General features: G+C 38.1%; 1 protein-coding gene across 7 annotated transcripts in view; it reads left to right on the top strand.

The window, feature by feature from the left end:
* The window catches only part of RBFOX1 (RNA binding fox-1 homolog 1), a 414,111-nt gene that overhangs the window by 8,961 nt on the left and 380,191 nt on the right, over window positions 1-24,959 (top strand). For 4 of the 7 annotated variants that reach the window (XM_065412634.1, XM_065412633.1, XM_065412629.1 and 1 more), the window contains exon 1: window positions 15,867-15,953. The exons of the other annotated variants lie outside the window; for them this stretch is intronic. In XM_065412634.1, coding sequence (XP_065268706.1) covers window positions 15,867-15,953 — 87 coding nt within the window. Of the gene's footprint in view, window positions 1-15,866; window positions 15,954-24,959 lie in introns of those variants that run through there. 7 annotated transcript variants of the gene reach the window in all.

Below are 24,959 nucleotides of genomic sequence, written 5' to 3'. Positions count from 1 at the left end.
GATGAGATCTATCTCAGCTGTTTTAGGCTTGATTGGTTTGCTTCACAGTGGTATTAAGATTCCATTTGTTTTCCATTTGATATTTATGCTTTATGGTGTTTTCTATGGAAATAGGCTAGCACGGTTTTATTAGCATAAAGAGATGCAGATCACATTAGATTCTGCCTTCTTTCTTACACATAACCCAGTAAAATGTACAGAGAAAATGTGTGTTTGCAATAAACAAAGTAACTGTGTGTCCTGTATCTAAAATAAAAATTTAATAACACTCTTGGGAGCACCTATTTTAGTATAATGTACATATTAAAATTAGAATAATGCTTTTTTTATTTGCAAAAAGATGTCTCAATTTTGTTTTACTAACAAACACAGGTATTAATTTTCTGAATCAAAGTTGTTCTTATACCTAGAAACTTTCCTTTTTCCAATAGCAAGTATGCAAATTGAGGATTAAATAAGAGGGTTTTTTCATGCATTGAAGACCACTTTTAGAATATTGGATCAATGTTACTATAACAGGAGAAAACACAGCTACATTGAATTATTTTAATGAAAATAGACATCATATAGGAAACATTTTATATATTACCTTAATTCCTTGAGGTGGAATAGAGAATTAAATGGGACACTGAGCGCCAGAACAAATATGAAGTGTGATGTCTACATAGTCTTTGCTGTGTTTTCCATTTATTCTTCTACAGAGGAGTGTGTACAAATGTGAATTTCATTTCAAGGAATTTATCTTGAAGTTAAGGGGAAATACCTACTTTATCTAAAAAGGAATTCATATAATATTTTCAGATAGAGCAGTCGCAGTGTTTTTGGTCTATTTGGATCATGTTCAAGTTCATTGATTTATATAACCTTTGCTTACAGAAAATGTGATTGCAGTGTCAGGATTTTGTTACATTACAAAAATATGGTTGCCTAGTAGCTTTATGAAACTAACCAATGCGGTTATCAGCAGTAGTAAAATTAAAGTTAATTTTGTGAAGTATTTTTTTGTTCATGGTTTGTCTTATGGTCTGATGAGGGCTGAATGCAGATAAGGAAAGTATTTATTTTATTCTGTTTTCATTACAGGATAAGTGGTGTAAATATTGTGAATTAATACAAGGCAGGTGTCCAGTAAATGAGGTTTTTGTTTATATTGTACCATTTTTTGTTTGTTTGTCCTCTATTATTTGGGTGCATGAGTGTCTCATTGTGTTTAATTATGTCTACGAGGCACAAGACAGCAGTCAACATCTGCTCTATTGTTTCCTTGGTTTACATATAGCTTTGATGAGTTATTAAACAATCTTATTTTTCAAATAGAAAACAGAGGAACAAGCTGAACCCATATTACATTATTTTGTAAAGGTACATTATGCAATTAGTACTCTAGGATTTGTACATATTTGTTGTTTTGGCCAAACAAATACCTTCCTGTTTTAAAAATTGTTTGAGATACAAAATGCTCTATGATCTCTGACAGTTTTCAATGAATAGTAAATATCCAAATGATTGTGATGACAATGTATTAAATTAATTTTATCCGTATATTTTATATTTAAATAATATTGAGTTGTGAAATACTGAGACATAATGCAAATATAAAAAATCAGAAAAATAAATTTATTCTCGTATTTTCTCACAAGAAGCGACTTTCTACATAAACCATATATTTTTAAACATAGTACAATTTTACTTATGCTTGATATACAATGATTGAACTTGGTGAAGTTCTAATTTGTATTTCAAACATTCATTTGGGATAGACAATCCTTATATTGGCTCCAATGCTGCAGCCGTTACTTGGGGGGGAGGGGGGAGAACTACTCCTGTTGAATTCAGAGGAAGTTTTTCTGTATTAGCACTGAGAGAAAACTGCAGGATTTTATTCTTCTATATATTGGCATTCTGATACAAGGTTCCCCATTTTATACCCCTTTTAAAAAAATCTTACCCTGTTTTAAGGTTGTTTCTATAATACATTTCTCATCCTGACCTCTTAGGCAGACTGTATTGAGATAAATTATTTTAAAAAATCTGAACACCCTAGTATAGGTTTTTTGACTAAAGAAATAAAACTTAGAATCAGGTATTCCAGTCACATGGTCAAATAGGTTTTTTTATTTGTATATTCACTGCTATTTATATTTAATGTATTTTAAAATTTGTTTTCCAAATAGAATGTAGTAGGTGAATATTTCTTCTGTATCTGAATAACATTTATAGCAAAAATCATAATAGATATTTTTATAAATTGGGCAGATAGGATGATAAAGTAGCTCTAGCTTATTTTATATGGAAGTAACACCACACCGTATCTGGAGATAAACTAGCCTAATGTTCTGAATGTCTTAGGCATGTAAGAAAAGTTTCTCAGATTCCATTTAGAATCCTACATTTCTACTCATGTATAATCACCTGATTTTCAGAGGTGCTGAGAACTGCAGCTCTCATTGATTTCCAGTTGAGTTGCAGATCCTCAGTAGTTCTGAAAATCAGACCTTTCATTGCTTTAATTATAAAAGGAACCCATTCATCTCACCACAGAATAAAAGGGTATTTTAATAGCTGCATAGACTGTGATTCATATGTGTTTCCAAATTGAAACCTTCTAAATATTGTTAATGTAACTGTTATGCATTATATAAGCCTTTGACAGAACCCAGACTGTTCAATTTCAGGACTGTAAACTATCTGGACATATATAAAGGTCCATATTTAAAGATACATCTTTTGGATTTATGTTTAATTTATAGTTATTGAGGAAAGTACATATAATTAACTTATTTGGGCCAGATGTTCTAACTGTCTCAAATAAGTTTGCCTACCACTTTGCAAAATGTTATTCAGTGTCTGGCGTAGAACAAAAGCAGTTTACTTTGTGTGCAAGGCTAATTAGGAACACTTGCTAACCTCCCACTCAGCTATCCCTGTAAATCAATCACAGGAGGTTTGCGTATGATGCAGAATTCAAAATATGTCTCATTAAGTGTCAGCATAAGCTCCTTAGGAGACTTGGAGCATTACATACTAGTTTTGCTGCTCACGTATTCCATGTGCTTGTGACAAGTGTAAGTTTAAATGAGAAAATTCCTGACACAGTTCAGCAATGAAAAAGGATAGAGTTAGAAGAAGCTATGATAAATAGTTAATGTTTTGGCTTTATATAATCAGACATATAGGACCCAATCCTTAGCTGGTGTAAAACCATTTAGTGCTTTGACGTCAGCCACCTCCATATGATGGATATTACTACGTGATTAATCAGGGCATTGCCCTGAGGCATTAGCCTTTGTACATGCATACATACATGAACATATACATATGCGATCAAGCAGACCACACAATGGTCTTTTAGCAGCATGCACAGAAACAGAATGCTCATTTGCCTTTTTTCAGATTGAACACAGGTGCATATAAATACTATATTTACAGTGTACATTTCAACATCGAATCTGATTTCAGTGTAAAATGCCCAGGGTCAGCTCTTTAGTTGGTGTAAATCAGCATAGTTTGTTCTATTCTGGATTGCGTCTGACCCTTGACATCTTGTTCTGAAATGTAATGCTGTATTGCAATGTACATTCTAAAAGAAGTAGGAAAGCCTTAAGAGCATACTATTTTTATAAATGCTATAATAGTTTGTGTGAGTGCATGTATTTAAAGAGAGTTTGGTTGTTTGTATATATATATTGTATGTGCATTTGTGTGTGGATCATGCCCACTTCCATTAGGACAATGTACAGTTATGTTGCTCTATGATAAACATCAAGAGTCACCCATGGATAATTATTTTTCACAGATTTGTGAAGGGGGCTGAATGGAGCCAGCTTCTAACATGTATTCCAGCTTCTTACTGTGGCCTGCAGTTTTTCTGGCATTGAATGTATACAGATTACAAGGCAGAATTTGGCCCATAGATCATAACATTACCCGTAATTGCATACCCATCAAAGTTGAATGAGAAAGTATGAGTGTTAACCTCAGCTTGTCCAACTTTTCCATTAGTTTCATAAATAGATAGATTAGTAGAAAACTGAAAAGAAGTCCCTTTCTTAGTTTATGTGGTAGTACTAAATTAGGCAAAACATGTAGGGAAGAAGGCAATGAAGTTGCATCATCTTTAAGTAAAAATTCCAGGGAATTGTATGTTTTTGAAAATAGTTTCTATAAAAGTTCACTACTCCCACTTGGCTCATTAATTATCCTGAAAGTGACAGTTCTATAGAAATAGCTATGCAGCACTTTTCTTTCATTTCAATACCAAGGGGATGTTCCAAAAATAGCATTTGCAATCATGATGTGTGCGCGTTGTGTCTGTGAAAACAACACAACAGGAACTATTAGTGCAGTCAGCGATCCCCTTAGGCTAATCATGTAGAGGAACAATAAGCAAAGGGGTGCATGTGGGGGTGAGTTGGACAAGTGGAGTGTTACATCTCTTCTGTTTTAATACCCATTAATGCTGAATAAAGAACGATTCCTCTGTTCATTCTCTACTCATTTCTCAGCAAAGCCATGAATCCCAGGTGATCACACACATTTCTGTTCATATCGTGCCTTCCAGTAACGGGAATGTTTAGTATTGGAATACCTTGGGGGAAAATCCCACTAGGAAGCTGTTCATAGGGGTCACAACCCTAAAGAGAGTTTAATTTGCTGATGTCTACACATGCTTTGATGCAATGAAGTAGGTTTGGGAATATTTTAAATTTTCAAATTGGGGGCGAAGGGGGGCGCGAGCAGGAAGCTGTTCACCCTGTGCCCTCTCCCTTGAAGCTACAAAATCTCTCTCATCTCCAATTAATATCCCTTGTATCCAATTGACAAACTCATTTCAATCCAAATAAAAATAATCCTCTTTAGTTGTTCCTCCCCTCTGTACAATCTTACCTCAGTCCTTGGCTGGAATATTTCAAAGACAGACACCAATGAAGGTTGATGAAAACCAAAATTTAAAAAGTGGCTGCAAAGGCATCATTTTATTTCATTAGAGAGAGAGAAACAACCTAGAAATTAACCCAAAAGCAGAAAGTATTGTCAGCTGATGGATGACAAGGAAGGAGATAGTACCTCACTCACTTTGTCTCTATATCTTTTATTGGACCAACTGTTGTTGGTGAGAGACAAGCTTTCGAGCCACACAAAGCTGAAGGAGAGCTCTGTGCGGCTTGAAACCTTGTCTCTCTCACCAACAGAAATTGTCCCAATAAAAGATAGTACCTCACCCACTGTGTCTCTCCAATATCTGGAACCAACATGGCTACAACTACACTGCATACAAGGAAAGAGATAGTCACTCTTTTGCTATCACTGACCTCCTCTTACCCTTTGGCACTGATCTAACAGTCAGGGTTGTGGTTTTCTATTCTGGTAATCTCATAGTTGCATAGCTGGCCTGTTCTGGTACTCTGGTATCCCAGCCAATACTAAGCCCCGAACAGGCTGGTTCGTCCCAAGGTCTAAATAAGACTACAGTTCTGCAGAACTACTGTATGAGATAACATCAGAGATAGCATGTTCCCTTAAAACCAGATCCATCCACCCTGGATTCTGGGTTGATGCTGAATCTCTACAGGAAAGTGCATCTCTTTGCAGAATAGTGCATCTTTCCTATTTCTCAACCACAGGTTTGGAGGCTAACTGACCTTTTTTACTAGTCAATACGACTCTTCTGATATCTGCTGTCAGGATTGCCTGCCTTTGATCGTGGTAGCCATGAGTTTAGCTGGCTTTACCCTCTACATAGATCCTAGCTAAACCTCAAGCTAGGGTAAAATGGCAAAAATTTTAAAAAAAGAAAAGTCATTGTCAGAGAAGTGTATACCCTGAGTATGAAATAAGTTGGGACAATTATACTTCACCTTCTCGTGCCTAGATGCTATATCTCCTAAGGGAATAGGGAGATGCTCAGTTCTAAACTGAAATTCCTCCTGAGCAGTCTACCACACAGTTTTTGTTAGCTGCTGTCCAAGTTTTGTCTCATTTAGAGTTTGGAAACTAGTTACTTGGTGGCTTTGAATGATTTACTTGTCAGTGGAATCCAGTTACTGTTCACTTAGAACATCCATTCCACGCTGCTGTCTTTAATGAGATTGATGCCCCTGAGGTGAATGATGATCACCCTATGTGTGCACATGGCTGTAGTAGTGGTGTTTATAAATAGAGGCCATAGCTGCGATCACCATCAGTCCAAGTGAGATGAACTTTCCTCAGAGGCAAGCTAAGCTGGGAGCCAAAGTCCTTGCCGGTAGATAACTTGTGTATTAATGGGAGAAAGTTGTGCTGAAAAATCTGTACACTGCATAGTAGCTTGATGCTCCACCATTCCAGGTGAAGCAGAGGAGTAACATATTTGAGAAATAATAGACATGTTAGATGTCTGTGCAGTTGTGGGGAAAACTTCCTTGGGCCTGATGTAATGATGAAAAATGGTGGATCTACCCATAACTTGAGTCTGGTAATCAGCAATGACACATAGCTTGGATGCACTGATTTAGAATGAATGAGTCATTATGGTTCTATGATCCTGTCTAACAAATGTCGGTGTCTACCAGAGGACAGCTGAGAGCTGACATTCTGTTGCAGAGTGTTGTGTCCTCATGTATAAGGCCCTACCAAACTCATGGTCCATTTTAGTCAATTTCACATTCAGAGGATTCTAAAAATTGCAAATTTCATGATTTCAGCTATTTAAATCTGAAATTTCAGGGTGTTATAATTGTTGGGATCTTGACCCAAAAAGGAATTGTGGGAAGTGTTTGAGGTTGAGGGGTATACCTAAGCACCTCTGATTTGTTTTGGAGAAACACAGGTAAAGGTCAAAAGTCCTAGGTCACAGGCACAGGTCTCCATAGTGGAGAATGCCAATGTGGATTGGACATGGGGCCTGGATTGTCCCCACCAGAGCAGTATAGAAGGCAGCACTGAAGAGGAGATTCAGTATACTAGGAGCAGTAGATTACAGAGATATATAGTTTTGGTCAAGTAGCCCTGGTCCTTCACAAAAAGGGTAGGAAGCCAGAGTGGTGTTGCCATAAGTGCAAGTGATGTAGCCCATTCCTGCATTATACATAAGCTTGGCAGAATTCAATTTTTATTTTGATGATTTAGGGCTTGTCTACACTTACTGGAGGATCGACGCTGCGGTGATCGATGCACCAGTGGTCGATTTAGTGGGTCTAGTGAAGACCCGCTAAATTGACCGCCAATCACTCTCCTGTCGACTCCTGTACTCCACCTGATCGAGAAGAGTAAGGGGAGTCAACGGGAGAGCGTCTCCCGTCGATGTCGCATAGTGTGGACCCCGTGGTAAGTAGATCTAAGCTACATCGATTCGAGTTATACCATTCACGTAACTCAAATTGCGTAATTTAGATCGACTTTTCCCTTTAGTGTAGACAAGGCCTTAATCAGATATTATCTATGTTTATTTTTAAGCATTTTAATTTTTTTATCAATTGAAGCTTTCAAAGTAGCAGGAAATTATGGGGAGGGGTGAGACAACAGGGTATGTCAGATAATTATTTAATGACGGTAGATTTCAAGCTTTATAACTGTTCAAACATAAACAGTCAACATCAAGTCAAAATATACAAAGTAAATATACTTAAATCAAACTCTAAGTTCACAGGCAGCATTTTTCTTACTTTTCCTGTCTGTAAATGTTGTTTATTATCAATGGAAATATTTTTTCATTGATTTGTGTATGTGCAGTGAAATTGATGTTTAATGATATTTACTGACAAAAATCTAATAATTCCAAGCCTAATTATGCTCACTACCATATTAAACTATGTGAGTCTTTGATGCTCTCCTCAGGGCAGCCCAGAACCATAAGCCACTGTGTTACCCCTCTGTGTCAATGAGACTGAATTTTGCTGGATTGCCAGCTCCCTTCCACACCAGTCTGTCCGCCTCACCATTGCTCAACTTGTATTGGAGACACAGGCAAATAGGGAAAACAACATTCCTTTGTCTAGGGCAGACTTTGCATCCTTAACCTCTAAAAACCTATTTTAAGAACATATTTCCAGTACCCATACATAATTTTTTATGAACAAGCCGTATGTACACCACACCGTGATATCCATCACCAGTTTTCACATGAAACCTTACAAGATGCTGTTTGGCTAAATATTCTGGCAAAGTGTGTGTCGAGTGTGCCCTTTGCCAGTTAGTACAAAAGGGCTCTTAGGGTCACGGGGTCAGGACAAGAAATATTTTTTGTGTGCATAAGGCAATAGAAACCATATAGGAGATCTTGGTAAACCAAGCAATACTTGTTTCCTTCAGCATTGCAATGGACAGCTCTGTGTGGTCCAGGGCAACAACCCATGAGCAAGGGAGCTCCTTTAACAAATAAAAACGTTCAAAGCCACAGACTTCCTAACCAGCCCGAGACTTCTTAGGAGCTGATTTGTTAAAGCTGGCCTTGTGTCACCATAAGCTTTGGAACCACTTCAAGTATCTGGCATTTCTAAAGGGAGAGAGAGCCACCAAAATGGGAGGGAAGAGAGGGATTTTGAAAAATGAATGTTCTGTGTGATTTCTCGCATAGCCTACTGTCCGGGTTACCTTCCTTGCTTATCCAGTGTCTGAGCCATTAAATTAGTGAAGCCCCAAAATCCATATTGCCTTGTTTTTGTCAATGAAGGTGGTGTAGGTGGCAGGCTGATAGGTTTACATGAGCATACCTGTGGGATCCTAAAAAAAGCAGGCAAACAGTTAATTTGAGTGCTTCTATTCTGCATGCACAGGTAGGAAGGCCAAGCAGGTTCTCTACCTGTCTGTCTTTTCAAGAGGGAGAAATTACTCAAGTCACGGTGTCGAGCTCACTGCTTGGATATGTAAGGATGATGACAGGCCCTTTTATTGGGAATGAAGGGGAAGCCCAGCCTCTGATCTGAGATCTGGAAAGTCCTCCAAGTATCAAGGCTTATGTAAGTGAATAGAGGTTTATGACTCAGTAAACAGAAATTACTGTGGTAAAGGATTGTAGATGAAAAGTGTGTGTCTTCAGTTATGACCTAAGTAGGAACTGAAGTCCTCTGAAGCTAAAGAGGTGAGCTAGTAATATTGGCATATCCATGTCATAACAACATGTCCCTTTTACGGTAAAACTAAGCAGATCAACGTCTTCAGGGTATACTTGGAAAAGATACAGAGTGAACACGATTCCATTTTTGGGATTTAGGGCTGTGAGCTGGTCAAAGGACTGGCAATACAGAAGACATCTGGAGGTCAACTGGATCATTTATCATTGTTGCTTTAGGTACAAATGTTTCCTAAGGGACAGTGCTCACATGTGAGACCCTCAGCTAGGGCAGGGGAAATAGGAGAAAGCAGTTGGCAATGCAATCATCAGTCAGCACTTGTTGATATATTATTCTAACAATATCAGAACATCATCCCAAAGGAACTAACTTACCCTGAATGTGAACATTAGGACCTTTTCTATGGTCTCCTAAAACCACTACAAAAGCCCTCCCAAACATATTTCCTGGCTTTTTGCTGAGGATAATCTTCCACCAATTCCCATAAAACCATTAAACCAATCAGACTAGAACACAGCCTTAAAATCACCAGATTTGCCATCCTTTAAAAAAAATTGAGCAACTCTTTCCTCTGTGGTGGAAACTCCTTCTCCCTTTCCAGCATGTCCATTGCATTGGTACATACCTGATTCAGCCATGGTGATGGGGAGACCACTGTCCATATGCTGAAAGGAACTAGCTATCATTAATTTTGAGCCTTAGCTAATTTCTGAGGTGTCTCCCAGCACTTATATGATCAGAAATCACTTTCAAAGGGAAATGCTTTTTTTTAGCACAAACGCGTGGTACTACCAAATATGCTGTACCCCACACAAGTTCCATACACTTGGGAGGAAAGACAGACCCACACAGTTGTAATCCCTGAGGCTCATCCCTATCCTACATGCTGGGCATAGCTAGGGCCCTAAACCAAACTCTTTAATCTCATTTTCTTGGTCTGGATGAACCAGACTTCTGGCACAGGCTTATGTGGCATAGTCTTTGGAATATGTTATGTGGCCAAATGTGAGCGTATGGTGGTTGTAGTCATTTATGTCAACAGAGAAAAGAAAAGCCCATACCTGGCCTGTGCCAGCCGACTCGGGCTCATGGGACTTGGGCTATGGGGCTGTTTTATTGCTGTGTCGACTTCTGGGCTTGGGCTGGAGCCCAAGCTCTGGGACCCTCACACCTCGCAGGGTCCTAAAGCCCAGGCTCCAGCGCAAGCCTGGAAGTCTATACATCTATGAAAAAGTCCGGCAAGCCCAAGTTGGCTGGCACAGCCCAGCAGCAGATTTTTCTTTGCTGCGTAGACATACCCTTAAAGGGTTCTTTGTTGTGCCTCAGCCCCATTATTAACTGTGATAGAGGTAGTGGAGTTGGGAGCTGGCTGTTGGTGTGGTTTGCCCTTTAGCCCCAAACTGGATACTGGATACTTGAAGCTGTGGTCGGAAGAGCAGGAATAGAAGCAGCATCTGAGGAAGGAGACCAAACTTGAGCAGCTGCAAGGGTTTCCATTTGTTGGACTGTGTTTCCAACCTCTGATCTCTGACAGTTTCTTTCCAGGAACTGAGGTGGCAGGTGAGGGATAAGGTCGTGGGAAAACCAGTGTTGTGATGCAAGGGGCAGCCATCATGTGACATAACAATGGTAGAAAAACTGAAGAGTGGAGAAGTGAGGCTCCCCAGTTTGCTGACCTTTTGTTTAATGGCTGTGCCTAATAATGCTTGAGGCAGCCTCTTACATCAGCAAGGAGTGACCAATGGCCGTTTTCACTCTCAGTCTTATAAAACGGGTACGATACTGCACCTAACATTTTGTTAGCCTAATGGCTGGAAACAGAACTGAGTGAAGAACCGAAAACTGGTCAAGAGACTGTAATAGAGTGTTGATAAACAATTAGGTGCTACACTTAGTTCTGGGCATCCCATTACCACACCACAGACATATTTCAGGGACAACCTGCAGGGAGTTCAGGGAAGAATAAGAAAGATGATCTTTAGGTGGGAAGGCTTGATCTATGAGGAAAGCTGAAATGAGTGAAATATAGCTTGGCCAATGGGAGTGTGATCATAGGCTACAAATAGGGTGTATACACTAAGGAGATAGCAGAAATATTTATTCTAATATTCATAAAGTTAGGATGAAACTAAGATGGAAAATTTAGGCTGAATATTGTGTGGAGGAACTTCAGTATAGTATTGTATTTAGCTCAGATATAGTGTCTCAGGATGAGTTTGAAAAGACTTCCTTTGGGACATTTGAAACTAGGTAGGATGAGGAGCTAGGAAATGTAAAGTAAAGAGCAATCCTGCATTGGTAAGGGGACGGACTGGATAGAACTTTGCCATCTGTACCTTCTGAGACTGTGCTAAGAGTGTGCACCATTGGTTGGCCGAGGACTTCATTGCAGGGATCTTTCTTGAATGCCCCGGCAGAGTGGTTTTGGGCATAATTCTCAAGCCTGCTTATCTTAAATTGTAATAAAAATAGGCCTCTACTTTTGCCTAAAAAACTTTTGTCCCCCCGCTCCCACATCCTTATTTAAAGTCTCACTTAGAACTATATTGATTTAAGATAAACACCCTGACCCTTTCCTCACCCTCTTCGTTTCATGATCTATAACAACATGTTGCCCAATTCACAGACATATTTTGTAATTTATTTCTCTCAGTTTGATTTCAGATTATTGCTTTAGTATGGAAGCAGCGGAACCTGAACTAGAACATTTCATGTCTGTAGTAGCAGTCTCTTTGCTGAACACAGCCGTAGAAGGCAAAGAGGCAAACCCGTTGTCTGGTTACTTTGCCAGTTTTTGGAAGTCTGATTGATTGCTCAATTCATCTGTAGTGTGGATATTTTGAATCCCCTACATGAATTAACTCAATGATGTGTTGTTTACTTGATGGGAAAAGCCATGAGTGTTTGTTTAACAATGAGCTGAAAGAGGGCGTGCATTTATGAGTATCTGGGCTGCAGTTCAGGTGATGTCACCCAGGAATATACATCCTAATATAGCTGAATGCTTAAAATGTAGTGCCCATTTTTTAAATCAAGCAATGTACCCTGGAGCATATATACTTTACAAAAATATTTTTCTTTTAGCAGTAGTTGTAAAAAAATAGTTCCTGGTGAAAGAAAAAGGAGAGTACCGGTATTTTTACATATCAGTTTATTTTCATTTCTGCTTTTCTTTTATTCTTTTTTTTAAAAAGGGGAGGAGTCATTCCTCAGTTTCCTCTAGTTCCTTGAGAATTCTTAATGAAAACTTTGAGTTTTCACAAAAACTAGAAGGTTTGGGCTTGAGAACAGGTAGCTGAAACAAACCATCCCTTCAGTTAGCATATTGAAGGTGGTTTTTTGTTGTTGTTGTTTGTTTTTATATCAGCATTGTAATATTTTTCTAAAAGAAAACACCTTGACAATTAAAACTGAAGGGTTGTTTGAAATAGCTGGGCTCCCCTGTCCCACCAAACCCAATTTTATTACAAGCACTAAGGCAGCAAGGGGAGGCTGGAGGAAAATTTGTTACCATCCATGCCCCTCAATAGAGGATTAATCTTTCAGAGTGCTGAGCATTTTGGCCCCGATCCAGCCAAAGCATTGACTTTGCGCATCCTTAACTTTAAGCATGAGATGAGCCATTTGAAGTAAATGGACTATTAACATACTTAAATATTCTGCATGATTGGGGCCAGGCACCTTACAGGATCAAGCCCTAGGTTATCAGAATATTCTTCCAAAGTGGGAATAAAAATAAGGCAAAAAGAGGTCTGAAAAACTTGTAACAAATCAAAGCTTTTCTGGGGCTTTATTCTGATATCAGTTATGTTGGTGTAAACTGTTGAAGCCAGTGGAGTTGTGGCATGAGATCAGAATCTGGCACAGGAAGACGATGTGAGTAAGGCTGTGTATATTTCTGTGCTTTTGATTCACAGAGGTTTGCGTGAACTGGGAGCTAGCTGGTGCACACATGGGATAGCCCCAAAAGGGCACAACCAGACAGCCAGAACTTGAATTTAAATTGTCATACTACTTATCATTTAGAGGCATGTTGTTATAATGAGGCAACGTTTGATTAAATGTTTCATTAAAACAGCTAAATACCGTTTATTTTCAAAGTATTTTGTATGTATTCCAGAATTGCAAAGCAGTGAATGGAAAATGCTTTTAAGACAACTGTGACACTTCAGTATTTTCATTATTCTCAAGTCTCCATATTGCTTACGTGCTGAAACAAAAATGACCGAGAGATAGGGTAGAATCCACATAGCTTCTTAAGCATGTAAGTCCCTTGTTTAGGTGCCTAAATCCCGCACTGCGATCCACAAAACTCACACCAAACCCCGTAGGTGCCTAATCTCGCTTGGCACCTACGCTTTTCAATGTAAACATTCCCTAGGCACCTAAGTTTCTGCCTCTGGACATGCTCACTGTTGCTCATTCTAGGCATCTGGATGCCTATCTCCCACCTATGCTCCAGAGCAATTCACAAACCTTAACTCGGGGAAAATAGGTGTTCAGTTACCTAACTTGCCCAAGGGGACTGATCTGGCCCCATTCAAAAGTGTTGTGGAACTATCCCCTTTTAGCCTAGTGGCTAGAATACTCGCCTGAGATGCGGGAGACCCAGGTTCAATTCCTCTGTCCCTGGTAGAGGGGAAGGGAGGATTTGAACAGGCCTCTCCCACCTCTCAAAAAGATCTTTAACCACTGAGCTATGGAATATTCTGATGTGGGGCTCCTTCAGTCTCTACTGTGGAAGCTGTTCCACTGTGGATAAATAAAGGAAGAATGGTTGGAGCAGGGGGACTTGACTCCATGTCTCCTGCTCTCCAGGTGGGTGCCCTATTCACTGAACTACAGAGTCGTGTTCTCTCTCTCTCTGTCCCAATATGTGTTGAAGTATTTATCCATAGCAGGACAGCTTTAGCCGGAGAGACTGGGGGAGCCCCATGTCAGATCCAGCACATGATTTCCAATTCCCCTTTTATCTTTAAATGTAGGCTGGTCTTTGCACTGTTTAGACCAAACAAATGTTGTAAATCAAACCAAAACACATTCTATAATAATTTAAATAATTTTAAAGGAGTTTGGCTGCAATGCACATTCTGCTATTTCGCCTTTGTTTATGTATTTCTGTATTAAGCTTAATAAGTAGTTTTGTAATGGAGTTGATGAAAAACTTTAAGCAATAAGCCCCATGTATCAGCCTGGTGTATGCCTGATAATTAGATTGTAGAGAGATCTGTAACTTATTAATAAGAAGAAGAACATGGGATATGATTAATAGCCTAGTATATTTAGATAACTAATGTGAACAGTATTATCCCCAACAGAAAAGTGGAGCTCTCTATGAACAGAAGACAGAGATGGGTAAACATTATTCTATCATGTGATGATTGCTGTGTCCTCAATGGCAATCTCTCTCTCTCTCTCTCTCTCTCTCTCTCTAACTCAGAAAAGAAAAACCAGCATAGAAGGTCACAATTCAGCATCTAAAGTTAGAAATGGTGTAAGGCCATTAGTAACAGAGGTCACCATGCAGCTGCTGTGGGGAGATTTCTAAATCATGTAACATGGCTGCTTTGATACATGAGAGTCAATTACTGAAAATCTTTCAATGTGGCCAAAATGTGACATTAAATAATTGAATATCACATCAAATCTTGTCTGCAGTTAGTTATCTAGAAAAGTAATTATGCAGCAAAATCAAGTAACTGGAATTAGTGGTGTGAAGCATCCTGGCTATTCAGAGACTGAAGGAAATGATATTTTTAATTTGTAAAAGGAAGTTTTAAGCACCTAAGTAATTCTGTAGTGAAGAAAAAAGCCTAATTTTTAATCAATATCATTAATCATATTTGCAACTGAAGGCACATTATAGGCTGTATATTTGAACATAGATCCTAATGACTAGTACACTTTGGAAAACTGTTTCTTTCAAGTTTGTTTTATCTCAAATGAAACTGCTTAGATAGAGAGAGATAGAAATAGAGAGTACATTAAATAACAAGGCCATTTTGTTTGGGTTACGGCAGCATAGACTATGCTTTATCTCTCTTACAGGGAGGATATAAGTTTAATAGGAGAAGGAATGCAAAATTCTGTGAAATTATAGTCAGTTCACCTTTAAAACACTGTGTGATAAATGCAACAAAAACAGTACATTGTAAATGGTTGGAAAAGATTATACTAGACCATTGAACAATGAATAGAGGCAACATTACAATACAAATATTTAACTACTGAGATACTCAAAATAGACAAAAGGCAATCAAGCAAAATAAAGACAATGTGTATATAAGTAGCATAAGACTAAATTTTAAATTCTTATTCGAATGCTGCTATTTTAAAAGTATATATATATGATTTCTAAAAGACTAGCTTCTATAATAGTCACCATTGGTATGTATTTCCCTGTATTGTAAGCAAAATGAATTCCAGTCTTCTTTCATCTGCCAGGAACAACTTGGAGGATCTTGGCATGTATATTTCTTTTAAAAATCTAAATTAACGAAGAGTAGTTGGTAAGTCATGTTATTTAAGCTGCTCTCAAAATAGCACCTTCCCTTTTAATAGACTTAGCTTTGCAGCTGTTCTTTTGCTATCTGTTGTCTGAAGAAAATTTTAACATTAGGAGTTGCTGACATCAATTTATTTTATTATATTTTTATTTTTTTTATTTTTTATTTTTTACAGCTGATGTGGGCTTTGGCCCTGAAAGAAGTTACTTAGTTCTAGCTCTGAGTTTGGAAGAAGTTGGGATATAGATTTTTCCCTAACTTTCAATTGATGTGTTTAGCATTAGTGGAAGTAATAACAATCACTTAAACCATGTTGTCGTCTCAAGGAGTTTTGCTACATCCATACGGAGTGCCCATGATTCTGCCAGCAGCCTCATACTTCGCTGGACTTGTTCAGGTAATGCTAGGCCGCTTCCAACAAGCAACTTAACTCTAGTGCACTTAGAGTAATAATTGGAATTTTTATGGTTGAGAAAGCAAACACTTTTAATACAGGCAAAAGCCCTCATGTAGTCAGTGAGAAGACAGTAGGAAATCAAAAAGATGGATCACCCTAATCTGTGTATTGACATCTCTCATGGCTGAATAAATGGTGTAGTTGAGCTATATTTGCTTGTATTGATCTGACTGCTGTTTAACATTCATGCCTTTGCTTCATGAGGTTGACCACAGGGCAGAGGATTTGCTATCCATTCTAGCTTTCTGAGGGACTCAGCATTCCCACGGCAGACCATGAGACAAAGTAACTTATCATGATGTGGTTCGGTTAAGTGCTTTAGCAAAGCAAATATGAGAAGCATTAAATATGCATTAATTCATATATTATGCTTCACATTAATGTCTGTGTTTTAATAAGAGGGGTTTTTTTGGTGTGAAAAATATTATTTTTATAGATCAAATCAGCGTTTTTGAACTTGAAAAATAGTAAGAATCTGGTTCCCTAGGAAAGTTCTGTGTTTTAGAAGTTAACTGGCTATTATGGGATTTTTTTGTGTCTGTTTTGTTTTGGTTTTGGGGGGAGGGGAAGTTGTTTCTTCATTTTTTACTTCTAAAGCACATCAGTTTTCTACTTCTAGATAAATTTAGGATTTTGTAAAGGTTTGTCTTGAAGATGTTTATTAAGGAAAACGTATCCCTTTCCTTATGGTATTAAAAAAATGAGGAGTCTTTAAAATATTCAAAATAGCATGGCCAAAATATAATAAAATGTACAAGTCTTATGCATCCCATATATGGCAATAATTAGGTCATTATGCATTAACAAGAACAAGAAATGGAGTTAGGAGAAGTGCAATGTAGTTTATTACAGTGTCAGTAGAATGGTCAGTAGAATAAAAACTTGGTGTATTTGTTTTCCACTTTGATTGCATCCCTCTTTTGTTATAATAGGTTGGCTGTGGTGTGGGGGGAGAGAGAGGAAGCAACAAAATGCCAGGTTATTCCAAATGGAATGACCATTCACTAATCCAGGATTGCTAGTTGTCTCCTCCATTTAAGAGTTCACTCAATATCAGACACACATGTATGAAGCAGAAATGTATTGATCCACTCAAGACTGGCCATTATGCTTTCTGGCACATGCAAGCTAACAATACTTTTTATGCAGTCGGACACAATAACAGAATTGGAAGCGTCAAGCAGGCCGTCATATCCATTAGAATTTGGGGGTGAAGGTCGGACGCCAGAGCTCAGTCAGACCTTCTGCTATCCTGTCCAATAAATAATTACAAGCAAATTGTGCCTTTCACTCTATGCTGATTGATGCTGAAATTGCTTTTGAAAGTTCTCATAAGTTCCTGTTATAGATTAAGTGCCGGAGTAGGAAAAATAACTGCACCCAACTGAAATGGGTGAATGTAATCAGGTTTAATGGACTCGAGAGCTTGTTGGGAATTAAATAACTATTGATTTGTTGGAAAGATGCTGTCATTACAAAATGCCATTCTGGGTGCATTATCTAAGCAGATAGATTAGAAGTAAGGGTCCTTTGAAAATTTGGGATGCCTTCTTTTAGTCTTTTTTTTTTTTTTTTTTTGAGAATCATCCAGGGCTGCTGTTAGGATGCCATTAGCACCTTTCGGATAGTTGTAAAACCCAATAAATTGTTCTAGGAAGCAATAGTTAATTATGTTTGCAGATACAGCAGACACATCTCCAGTATGTGGACTCTTCTCATCCCTCTCCTTCTGCCCAAATCTCATACTTGATAACTGTAATTATTAAAAGCAAACTATTTAGTAAGAAATTCACAAGCACAGTGGATGCAACCTGGTACTGACTGTCCTGAAAGCTTGTGGTGAGAAAGATTAGCTGTATTTCTGGTACGCTGAGCCAACATATGATATTAAAATGTTTACATCTGGGAGCAGTGCACTGGAGAATGACACAGGTGTTACTTAAGAAAAAATACTTAGGTTGGTGATTTCTATTTTTTCTCACTCTGAAAGTAAGACCAGCATAAAATATCTATAACCCAAAGGTTGGTAAATAGATTATGACATATTACTTCCTTCCTATCAAGAAAATGGTGATTGCATAATATTCAAAACTTGTAAGGAAAGCAATTTTTTTTATGATGACACCTTTATTTCTTTGAATTAGTAAAAGAAGAGAAAAGCAAGTAGGTTAATCTAAGATTATAGAGGCATCCTGGGACTTTTGCAGTTAAGGATGTGTTGGGTTTTTAACTAAAGCAGCATTTAAATGCCTTGATTAGGCCCTGTTCCTGTAACTGGATTCACATGGGCCGACCCCCTGCAGGATTGGGGCCTTGAACATGAAAAATTCTCAAATGTGGACTATTTCAAAAGGACCTACTTGAGTTTTCCAGGTAATTTTGATACTCTTTACAGCCTTGTTTGTATAATACAAAAATATATCAAATCATTCCTTTTTAACATTTCTGTAGAAACTCTAACACACTTTTGGGGAGGGATTCCTCTAACATTAGTCTCAACAGTCAAAACTTAAAACTGTATAGAGGTCAGTCACCTATAGAACAACTAGAAATATGGTCTTATGGGCCAAAAAAAATACAAATGTTTACTTTGAGTTGTTCATCATAGTAGTTTTACTTCTCATGATGGGGCAGACAGAGCATGGATCTTCACAGAGAACTTCCATTCTTTGGTGCTCCAATGATTTGCTCCCCAGCCCACAGACAGTCTCCTACCTTGGTACCACAGTTGCAGCTACAGCCTTTGCCAGCACCTTTCCCTAACTTCCTCCATAAAATTAATCTGTACATCCTGCCTCTCCCCACTTTTGCCATGTTAAGCCTTGCCAGATGGAAAAGCTATTTCCACAACAGAGCAGCAAACTTTCTCTGACAAACAATTTGATCAGGAAATGCAGGCAAATGATTGACACACAGATTTGTTGGGGAAAGAGTTGCATGAAAGTACAAATCTGCATAAGCAGCACTGTGCATGATGTGGGAGGAGAGATGTTATCCTGACTTGGCACTCAAGATGCACTAACAGATTTGCATGGCTAACACAATTAGGCTCCTACCAGGTGCAAAGGGGGCACCACAGTCCAGCAACCACGTATGCTGTGTACAGTAAGCGCTAGTTCACAAGAGCAATCACACTGTTTCTGACAGTTGAGGCAAAAAGTGCCATGTAGCATGGGGTGCCAGTCTAGCAGGAGACATCTTGCCCTGCATTGGGCTGCTGTCCCAGTCCTGTAATTGTATCCAGATGGGGGAACCTTTATGTCCACACAGAGCTCCACTGACTTAAGGCCACAAAGTTCTGCCTGTGTGGATCCAGTTGCAGGATCATGCCTATTTATGTACTGACTTAAGCCTGGGTATGTGCCACTAAAATACCTCAGTAGCACAGGTTGCATGAATTAGCCTTGAACAGCATACTTGTGGTTATCTCCAATATTATAAACTGCAAAATGTAAAACATGGGAATTTAAAAACTGAAATGCAGTGTATAAAATACGTGTTTTGGAGGGGCAGAGGGGAAGATAAAAGCCTGTTATACATCTAAAAATACATTTCACAGGACATCTGGGAAAATGTCTGTAAATGGTCTCTTTTATTATTTTAAGTATTCTAAATGTGTGCAATCACTCTAGAAATATTATATGGCAGGATTATTATTAATTATTTTAAAAATGCAAACTTAACACCTGACATTGTAATGCTGAGTGCTTTATTATTTATTGCCTGGCCTGGTTGGAAGGCTCCGCTCCCATGTTCATAGAGCATCAGAAAGTGACTTCTTCATATTATTAGGACAAAGAGTTATTAAACTTAAAATTACTTGGACTTTTAAATGAAAGAAAGTACTTGAAAATGCTAGACAGAAATACTCTTCTATTTTATATGAAAAGTACTTTTTTAATTAAAAGATTAAAGAGACACTGTCAGTCTTTTCTGATTAAGATCAGTACTCCAAAAAGTATTTGTTTCTGCAGCAGCCATCTGTCATTTTGATCACTTCAGGCATGCTATATTAACAAGAACTTTTTTTAATAAATTGGCACAGGGGCAAGGAAAGGCTAGTTTTGTGGGTTTCAAGCTGAAGCTTATTACCACAGTGTTCAGCAGTCTGAAATCTAAATAAGAACCTTGGCTCCTTTTCACTATTTTTTACAGGGTTTTGTTTGTTTGTTGGAGGTACGGGGGGCAGATCTGCTATTGATGTTCATGTGGTGATTTACTGGGCATCTATCCTTACCTAGTGATGTTGTTATCCTAAAGTTGTAGATGTACTAATACCATAAATTATGGGTAATAATATACTTGCATTCAAAGTGCACACAACTGTCAAGGTGCTCCTTTGTGTATTGTCATTAACTGACCCATCTGATTTTCAAAAGATGTTGAGCTTCTGTGATTGTGCCTTAAATTAGTGACTGACAACTGGAAGTGAGATAATCTGAAATCATTTCTATTTTATTTTAGTTTTCAGTTGAGCTGGGTGAATTTTTCATAGAAAACTTGAGATAACTGTGTAGAGTCAGGAATCATGTGAACAGCTGTTGTGCAAACTTCTTCACAACCTGTCTTCATAACATTCTGCAAAGTACCTATCACAGTCTTGGTGTTACACACCTAAATAGTAACAGTGATATCACTCAGAAGAATTTAACATCAGTGTGGTATACTACCAGCATCAAGATATTGGATAATCTCTAGTTGCAAGCAGTCTGTGTTTCAAAAATGTACTATAGGTAAATTATTCTGCTTTAGCCTACATCATAGTAAATTGAAAAGGATTCATTTATTCTGGAAACTTTATATGATTCATGTTCTTGAAAAGGAAGTGCTGAAAATTTCCAATGTAGTCTTGGAACCTTTCTATTGGTTAAAGAGTCACCGGCAGTTTTATGTATTTGTTTTGCTCACTTGTAGATGACTATCTAGTTAGGTGCAGATGAATAATTTTTATTTGAACTGGCTATATCAGCCTCTGTAAAGCCCAGCAAAATAAAGGGTTTTCCTTAGATGCAGATTATTTCTGGCTTGATCCTGTTGTTCTACCTTTGCAGGTGACAGGATTCTTCTATTATCCATACTTTATATTCCATTGGTCCTGTGAGTGGAGGGCTAACATGTTTTGCTGCTGCTGTCTCTTTTGATCTGACTGTTTCTTTGCTATCTATTTTCCAGTGGGTATGTTTGTATTTTGTTCACTTGCTCAGACTGAGTGTCAAAAGGTTTCTCTCCCTTGTGTACTGTGTGTGCTTGTAGGAGGAAACGAAAGAGCAAGAGGAAGAAGAAGAAGGATGATGATGATGGTGACATGGTCCGTATGACTTTGTTTACAATAACTTCTTTTCAGTTATCAATGTCTAAGCCTCCTTGAAGGGTTTTTTCCCGCTTTAAAACATGGATCAAGCAGTGTAAGCAACACGCATTCTCATCAAATCTGTCAGTTACTCCAGAGGCTGTAGACAGCTTGAAAGGTATGTGTTCTGTTATTGTTACTGTAGGAATGTGGGGTTTTTCCCAAGCTGCTTTTGTATTTTCTCCTACAAAAGGTAGAAATAGTAACCTACTTGATGAGTGTACATTTTTGACATAAATGTGTCTTTGGCACTGATCAAGTGACCTTCTTGTTGAGACCACTCTAGATGGTAACATTCCAATAAGGGAAAAGGTCGTTTATAGATCTTACCGGCCTGCAAATCTTTCTCTAGTTATCCTCCGTTTCAGAAATCGTTCAGGTGCATAGAATTCTAGTGAGTCAGGAGGTCCTACTTTACTTGATATTTTGTCAAGTTTTTTCTCTATCGCATCTTAGCCAGGAGGCCTTTTATAGCCTTGACAAAGTGGCAAAAAAATGTATGTGCCACCTAACAGAGATGGTATTTTTTCCCCACTCCTGATCTCATGTAGGATGTCGGTAACAGGCAGTTTTGAACAGCATGATATGTAAGTAGAGTCACCAGCTTATATGTCAGATGCCATATGTCAACACAGTGCTTTGATATGACAAGAGCCGGGTAAGTCTGGGACCTTACAACTGCATCTCCTGCAGTGTTGAGATTTTTGTTTCTTTTTTTGAGTTGAGTAAAGGAAGAAATCTAAACATCCATGAGCAGAATCTGGTTTATATTTATTTATCCAAAAACAAATGGCAACTTTTAAGATTTAGATTATTGGAAGCTTCATGTGGAAATTTATCCAAGGGTTACATTTCTAGAGAATTCGTATTTTCTGTCAAGCTAGCCCTATATATTTTTAAAAAACCCATAAAAGCATTCTTCAACTCTGAAAAGTGACTACAAATGGCCGAGTGGGTTTCCATATGTATTGTCTGTGAATGATTCTGTATCAGATTTGTTCAGTTTATATACAAAAATAGTTTTATGTTCTTTTTCTCTGCTAAATGCTAGCCTGGCAAACTGGGGCTGGCATATGAAAATCAAGCCGTGTACTTTGTGGTTCATACATCATCACCAAAAAATAAAGATTCTGTGAGTCAGATTATGCCAGGTGTTGCAAGTCCATTGTTTTCAGTAAGGCTGCACATGTGTAGTTGACAGCAGAATTTGTTTGTGCAATTGAAACATAGTTCACAACTGTGTTGATATGTGTTGGGTATAGAATCCAACTCCCTCTCACATAGCTGGACTGGCACTGCAAGGCTTACAAGAATCTTAAGTAAAATAAAGTATTTTGTCACGAAAGTAAGCAGACGCAGCGGGATCAACTCTGCTGATTAGGATAGGATGGTTCTGTTATTACACACTTTTCAGAGTATAACCATGCTTCAATACATAGTCCAATCCATTAATATTTTAGAAATGTTTCGTATTTGTTTTTAAAATTTCCCATATTAATGATATTTTTATGTATAGTGTATAGTATCAACTGGTCCCCATATGAAATTGGCTGGCCAGAAATGTGTGTCAAGGCAAATAGAACAGGTCTGTCTGCCCCATGGAAGTATGTTGAAAAAATTGTTAGAGAGAAAAATATTGGTATCATATGTGCTAAACAAAAGGAATATGGGAAATAGCCCAAGCAAGGAGTGATATCCAGGGCTGGGTTCAAAGATAGCAGTCATAAACAGGTTTGGATGATCATTTCAGTGCGCCAAATTGTGAACCCCTTACTCATATCGAAATTAATTGAATAGCACTTAAAATCATAAGTAGTTCCACTGAAGTCAGTGTGGCTGCTTTTGTAGTAAGATACTTTTCAGTGTGAGTAATGGAATCACAGTTTCACCAAATATTTGCTGTGCTGTTGTTACACTTATAATTGATTCAGGGGGAAGCATATGAGCATGAGAGAGGTTAACAGAATATTTGCAGGGTCTGGATAATTTCAGTGACAGACCACAAGCTTCATTAATGAACAATACAGTCCTAGACAAGGTGTTTTTTAGATGCTAGAGGTGGATTTAAACCCAATGTGGATTATGTACCTGGGAAGTCCCTAGAGGTGGATGGTACCTTGTCTGTGAGTCCCGTTGATCCTTCAGATTCTCTAGGGTCCTGGTATGATTTAGAAGCTATGAAGCTGACTTAATCTTCTTTAATTCTGACTGGTTTATTAAATAAAGTATGCCTTTGGTCTTAGTGCCATAGTGCCACAATGAAAGTGTAATTCTATGGGCTGTGTATGCAGGAGGTCAGATTAATAATCTTAATGGTCACAGCTCTGTGTTTATTCAGTGGTCCTTTATAAAGACTTGCACGTGGTTTACAGGACCCTGCACCCTTTGGTAGCAGCGCACCCATTTGTGTATTTCATTCCTTTTTTTGGAGTGCAGTGTTGCTCAGATTTTATAAGAAAGTTGTAATAGAGATTCTTGTCTTCTCCCTCAGTGACGGCAAATGATTTATGAACATTTTCAGCTTCATCCCCATTGCATAAATTAACGAGCTGACCTGTACTTCGCCACTCCGTGTGAAATTTTATTGTGGTTCAGAATCTGATTAAGTTCTCCTTTGACTAAGGCCATTCAGTGGAAGGCTAAATGCTGGCATTTTCTTTTCATGTTATGTGACAGTTGTAAGGAATTACAGAACACTGAATAAAGAACTTTACTAGAATAAGGAAAACAAGCTGTTCTCTCTCTCTCTCTCTCTCTCTCTCACTTTGGCCTAGAACCTTCCGTAGCAGCACTTCTGCCTGGTTTCTTGCTATATACTTAGAGAACTAGGACATATATTTTTACAGATACCATTCTTGTCTGTTTTTATAACACACGGCTTCATAAAATTTGGAATAGTCTGGGTGGAGAATAGCATATCACTGGAATATCATTGGTATGTTTCAATCATGCCCTTTTCAAAACTAGCTCAGAACAGCAATGTATATATCAAAAAGGCTAATAAACATGAATGATGTCTGCTTGGTTTTACTGTAGGTTTAGGAAGTTTCTTTTGTTTTGCTTTGATTTAAAGAGGCAACTTTGAACCTCAGCATGTGCACCCATTGAACAGTGGCATTGCTGGGGTCTCATTCAGCAGTTACACTGCTGAAATGTAGTTCCTTTTACTTTCTCATTTGCAAAGTTTATGATTCTTAGTACTGCAATTAATATCATAGGTATTTGGGACCAAGGAGTACAGGAAAATATTCTGATGGATGAGAACTAAAGGTATGTCCAAGATAATTTCTTGATGGTGAATATACTTATAGATATTCCTCCTGTTCTGCTTCTGGTCTCAGTTTGCCATTCCTGAAATCTTGACATGTCCTCTACTCTTTCTACGTCCACAAGATATTTTAAGAGTTAAGGCAGATGATGGATTATTTTGTTTATTTTCTTGAAAATACATCAAAGTGTATACTCAACCCATCATCCAGTTTTGTTAGTGCAGTAAAGTACTTGAAAGTGTTAATTATTAGCATTTGTGATCACAACTAACTATGGATGGCAAATTGCAAGTTCAGATTGAACCCCAAAAAATAGCAGCTCTTTTG

The sequence above is a fragment of the Emys orbicularis genome, chromosome 10 (assembly GCF_028017835.1).
Source record: "Emys orbicularis isolate rEmyOrb1 chromosome 10, rEmyOrb1.hap1, whole genome shotgun sequence".
NCBI classification, from domain to species: Eukaryota; Metazoa; Chordata; order Testudines; family Emydidae; genus Emys; species Emys orbicularis.
This window is presented reverse-complemented; position numbering and strand designations above follow the sequence as displayed.